Below are 5739 nucleotides of genomic sequence, written 5' to 3'. Positions count from 1 at the left end.
AGCTGGAGTTAAACCACGACAGGTGTGTGCTGGAAGACCAATCTCCCACACCTTGGCTTATGTGTAATGCAGTTGTAACTTGTAGCATATTCACAATGAGTAAAATCGAATGAATCTGGAGTTCTGATCATTGGAGGAGTGCTGTTCTTGGCACAAAAGCAAGCTCTGGAGGCGGCAAGAAGTAGGTGCCGCGTGATTTAAGGTTCCTATCCACAAATGAAATGAAGTTTTCAGCCGTTAAAGAATAACGCAGAATTGTAAGCTGTGCGAACAACTCATGTGCAAATTGGTCTAGAGAGAAAAAGAAGAGGATTTGTATGTTTTTGTTAGGTTTTATCCTGGGGAAATAGCTCTGCTGTGAAAGTGAGGTGTATTTGCGCCTTCCATCACTCTGGAATTGCTCTCACATAGAGTTTTGCTGGTTCAGTCGTGCTCTGTCATGGTCACAGAACCTAGAAATAGCATCTTTGGGGTAAAACCCAACAAACAGATGGGTTGTGTTTGGTGAGGGTTTTTTGTTTAGGTGTGCTGTTTTTAGCAATGGCCGTTCCATACTTTTGTCTAAATGTGTGACGTTCCTTCTGATTCCTCTCCTATGTTCCTTGCAGGAATATGAGCAAGGTATTTTTGTTGCACCCTTCCTTATACTGGAGGGGAGAAAGAAGGAAGGAGGGAAGGGAGTGTGAAATAAATGCTTATATCACAGGAAAAGTTTTAATACCAAATTTGTTGGTGTTCTCTGATACTCAGCAATTCACAGGTCCCTGGGAAGGCAGAACTATTTTTTTTGCCTTCATGGGAAGGCCAGTCGTGTGTCTTCAGTGTGTGACAAAGCATCTGAGTGCCACCTTCCTCTTATCCCTTTGTAGCCTCAAGATCTGGAGCAGTCCCTACTAGCCAAGCTGATAATGACTCCAGAAATCCCCCCCGATGTGGTTCTGGACAGACGCCTTTGCAGTTTACCACCACTGGAGAGAGGTTGTTTGGTGGGAGTCTTTGTGGAACTCATCGTCTCTCCTAGCCAGTTCTACATCCGCATCTGCAGCCAGGAAATGTCTGATAAACTGCGGGATATGATGATCGAGATGAGGTGGGAACATGCTGTGCCACCGGTTCAGTACGACCGCCCGTTGCGTGTGTGCTTGCACTGAGGGAGCAGGGCACCCAGCTTGGGTTACGGTCACTGCTGGGTTCCTTGGTGCAGAGCTGCACTCAAACACACCCTCACGACGCTTTTAACTTGCAGGTGTGGTTGATAGCAACTCACGGTCATTTGGCTGTCCTAGGCAGTCCTGAAGTTCAAAAGTCTGGAAAGGTTATGGAAGGGAACTTCAGAATTCCTTTGCATCTCTCTACTGTCTGTGCTGCTGTTGCTGATGTGCTCAGTTAAGGCTTTTACTCCCACCTCCAACACTTAGGAAAAAGCAAAGCCTCTGTCATGCCTATATTGGAAAGCGAAACCCCGTCGGTGGCTTTGTTTGGGTCAGTTACACTGTGCGTTTGGGATTCTGTTCCGCAGTGACAGCGCTACAGTTGCTGTTAATCGTGCACCAAAGTGCGTGCTTGATGTCCGTGAGGCACATGTAAGTGTGATAACAGACTCTGCAGGCAGATACTCTGTGTGTGAGCCAGTACTCCTGGACCTGATTCGTAAGAAGCACTGACGTGTCAAGGTAATGTTAAAAATTAATGACTAGAATGACTGTATTTAGCCTTTGATTAAGCCTCATTCATTCACCTTTTTGTTGGACCCCAGGAACGTAATCCAAATGTGACAAGTTTGGTTTGGCGGGGGTTTTTTTGTCACTTCAGTTCAAGTGTGACAGAACAGAGATGTAAAGGATCTGTTAAAACAACTCCTGAAAATACGTGTCACAGGGACTTTGGGAAATCGGGATTCTTCTGATGCCCCGTTCCTTTCTCTTTGTTCATCTCCTGCATCCTGCCAAGCACGGTTTCTCCTTGTGATCTTTTGCAGACACTGTTACTCAAACAAACTTGTTTCTGACCGTTACATCATGCCCGAGTCTTCAGTACAGCCTGGACAGCTTTGCTGTGTAACGGACTCGAAGTGGTGGTACCGCGTTATCATCCACCGTGTGATCAACGACCGGGAAGTAGAGGTGTTCTACCCAGACTACGGAAACCTTGAAATCGTCCGCAAGTCTTTGCTGAGATTCCTCAAGTAAGTGACACACGGGTGATGGGATCACTGAGTGGTTGAGGTTGGAAGAGACCTTTGGTCATCCTGTCCACTCTCCCTGCTCAGGAGGGATGGCTAGAGCAGGCTGCACGGGACCATGGCAAGATGGCTTCTCAATGTCTCCGCGGATGGAGACTCCGGGCAACCAGTTCTTGGTAACCCCAGAGTGAAAATGCTGCTTGCCAGCTGGTCGGTCCCCGTCGTGTCCTGGCACCTGATGATGTTCCTCCCCAAGCACAGGATTGTGTTGAACTTGGGTTCCTGTCTGCACGTTTCCCTGTCCTGTTGCAGTCCCCTGGGGTGGCGGCATGACCCTCTGGTGCCTCAGCCGCTCCTCTCAGTTTGGTATCGTCAGCAGACTTGCTCTGCCCCTTAATACAGATTGTTGATGAAGGTGTTGAACAGTGTTAGACCTTGCAGTGGCCGCTGGGTTACACTGCTAGCTCCTGGCCTCCAACAACTGGACTACGGATCTGCCCTCTCTGGGCCTGGCATCTGCAGCTGGTTCTCCATGCAGCTCCTACTTCCTTAGCTTCTCCGGCTAAGCCAGTTGTTTCCCTGTAGAAAGCCATCAGGTTGGTTAAGCCTGACTTCCCCGTGGTGAATCCGTGCCGGCTGCTTCCAGTCGCCTTGTCTTTCATGTGCCTGGAAGTGGTTCCCAGGATTAGTAGTTCCATCGCCTTCCTAGGGATCGAGGTGAGGCTGACTGGCTTGTGTTTCTTCAGAAAGGCATCCCAGCATGCAGATTTCCAAGGAAGGATCTGGGTTTTTATTCCATAATGGTGCCTTGCAGCCGTTTCCTTGCTTACATGCCTGAGGGGACATTGTTTAAGACCTGTTTTGCTGATTGCTCGGGCCGCTTTGCTCGTCAGCCCTGTCCGTTACTCCCTCACAGCGACGTTGGGCTAAATCCTTTCCTGTTTCTGCCCTCACTCCTCCGACTTTCCTCTTGCTGCTTGCTGTCACTTTGGGGTAAACTCGCTACTCCTCCTTCCTGGGTTCCGAGAATGGATGTACGCCTCCTGAACAGCCGTCAGCCTGAGCGGGATGCCTTTGCAGCATCCGGGGTGCTTGTTCTCCTCTGCAGTTCAGTACCTTTTGCTTCTTGCCCCTCTCGCTTCCATCCATGTCTGGCCACTGGCATTATTTGGCACAAAAGTCACTGCGCTGTCCATAACTTTCTAATCCTGAGAGGATTTGATGGGAGGAAGCTTGGGCAAAGGAAGGCATCAGGAATCAATTCTTACTGCTGTTTCCGTGCCCATTCTCTGCGTATGGAGTGTTTGCCAAAGCTGCTGTTGAGTTTTAGTTATAAGTACAAAATCTGATGTGCTGCTTTATTCCTAAACTGATTTTTAAAACCCAGAAGAGGGGGAAGTTCTGCTCTGCTGCCTGTTTTTGATGTGTTTTTTCTGGAATGATGGCTTGCTTCTGTATTGCAGGTGGTGCTACTTGAAACTCCCCGCTCAGGCCATCCCGTGTTCCTTGGCGTGGGTAAAACCCGTGGAGGTATGGGTTCGTGTGCAGTCTCATTTCCTGATGTAAGAGCCACAAGTAGAGGTTGGCTTTACCTTCCGAAAAGGGCAAACCTTTGGATTAATTCAGGCCCCATTGATGTTTTCAGCAGAATTTCTGCCCTGTTCAGCAGAGAAATGACTGTGGAAGTCTCTCTGTCTGCAAGGTAGACAGAGAGACTCTGCCTGTAGTTCTCCAGAGCCCTTCCGAAGCCTTGGTACCTCCAGCCCTCTGTTTTAGGAATTTCTTCTGGGATGGAGCTTTAAGTGAGTTGGTTTGGTGCAGTCAGCGTAGCCAAAGGGTTGTAGAGGCCATCAGAAAGTGTCTGTGTGCTGGTCAAGAAGCCTGAGACATACGGTCTCCCAAGGAAAGCGTGTGAGCAGAGGTGCTGTTTCTGTGTGGTAAAGATATTTTTTAAATATTCTTTCTTGTGATTCTTTAACCCTCAAAACCCACAGTTTACATTAGCAGCGTCTTAAAAATTTCTGATGCTGTTAACGTTTATAATCACGTGATTCCAGGAATTAAAACCATACAAACCAAAACCCACAGCGGTAGTTTAGGCAGTTGTGATAAAATACGTGGTGGATGCCATCAAAACGTGTTCGAAAACAGATACTGAGGGTGGAAGGCCGTTGCCAGTGTAATCAGCATTGCAGGCTTTGGGGCAGTTGGATTTAGTTCAGGCCTGGGAAGCTTGTCTGCCTGGTTTTCCTAGTTTTGCCCCTAGCCCGACCTAGCTAATTACCTTTTGGACAAGTACCCACAAGGGAAAGTCTCAGGCGGAGGATGTTGGTCTGTTTACTCTTGTTTCTTCTGCAGGGTGTGTGGTCCAACGCAGCAACCCTCCTCTTCAAGAAGCTGTGTGTCTCCAAGCTGCTCGTGGGCATCGTGGATGAGTACGTGAACGGCATTTTGCATCTCTTCCTGTGTGACACGTCCACCAAGGAGGATATCTACTTCCACTGCGTCTTGAGGGATGGGGGGTGCGCCGATGTCTGCGGAGAGAACCTTCCTTCCCAGGTGCTGCTGGAAGGAAGGGCAGGGAAAGGATGGATTGGGTGCCTGTAATGGGAAGATCTTGAGCTGGAAGCAAGTTGTGAAGAGTAAAACTGGTATTCCCTGCTTTCCGTAACTTGCCCTTTTGTGACAGCATCCCACGGTGTCAAAGTCCGTGGTGGGAGCTTGCTTTAAGAGAAAACTGAGGTGGAACTGGGAGGCGGTTAAGGGTTGTGTTAGTTACTTGGCTACATGTTGTTAATTCCAGCAAGTTTTCCTAGGCATAATTTAGGAGGCCCCTCATTCATCCGAGCAATTAACGAGATTGTTCAAAGTGGCAGGGGCAGTTGAGTGCAGAACAGGATAGTTAAATTGGTTTATTCAGGTTGTGAGCTGGTGCAGGGGGCATTTATGCCGAGTAATTTTGCTCCTGAAAGGGGAAGGGAGTTGATTTTCATACTAAGACTTAAAATTTCTGCGAGAATTCCGAGCTACCTTGTGGGTGGCGTGCCTCTTCGTAAAACCTTTCAGACGTTTGCTGGATCCTTCTTATTCTTTGTGGTAGTTACAACATGGTTTTCTTGACTCTACTGAGTTTTTTGTTTGTTTCTAGGGATTCCAGGAACTGAATCCCTCGGCCTTGTATGTTCAGCCCAGTGGAAAGCAGGAGAACACTGAGCTGGTAGAGCCAGACGTTTGCTTGCAGCAGGAATCTCTGGATGTAGACAGTGAAAGAGCACCCTCAAAGCTGGATGGGGATGAACTGTGTGGCCAGGTGGGAGTTTGGCTGTGGCACAGCTGTCGTTCACTGCAATTGGTTTAGGATTGGTGTAGTCCCATGCAGGTTTTTTGTGGAGTTAGTTTTTGGCTTTTATAAAAAGCAAGCGGAACCACAATATGAAAACAATTACACGTGAACCCTAAATACATACCTAGCTGCTTGTCCTCTGATCCCTGTGCAGACTTCAGGGAGTCCTTGAGCTCAGTGATTTCTCTAACCTCCAACATGCCCCATAATTGTT

At 48.2% G+C, this 5739-nt stretch overlaps 1 protein-coding gene across 1 annotated transcript; it reads left to right on the top strand.

Annotated features, from left to right (window-relative positions):
• Nucleotides 1-869: 869 nt before the first annotated feature.
• On the top strand, nt 870-5492 carry TDRD5 (tudor domain containing 5; the record flags this gene model as incomplete). The annotated part of the gene is made up of 5 exons (XM_010155351.1): nt 870-1090; nt 1979-2185; nt 3646-3712; nt 4541-4741; nt 5331-5492. Coding segments are annotated over 5 exons (858 nt in total), but the record flags the coding sequence as incomplete, so codon positions are not given.
• Nucleotides 5493-5739: the final 247 nt, after the last annotated feature.

Source organism: Eurypyga helias, unplaced genomic scaffold (genome assembly GCF_000690775.1).
Source record: "Eurypyga helias isolate BGI_N326 unplaced genomic scaffold, ASM69077v1 scaffold20707, whole genome shotgun sequence".
NCBI lineage: Eukaryota > Metazoa > Chordata > Aves > Eurypygiformes > Eurypygidae > Eurypyga > Eurypyga helias.
The sequence above is the reverse complement of the archived record's forward strand: the minus strand, read 5'-3'. Positions and strand labels throughout refer to the sequence as shown.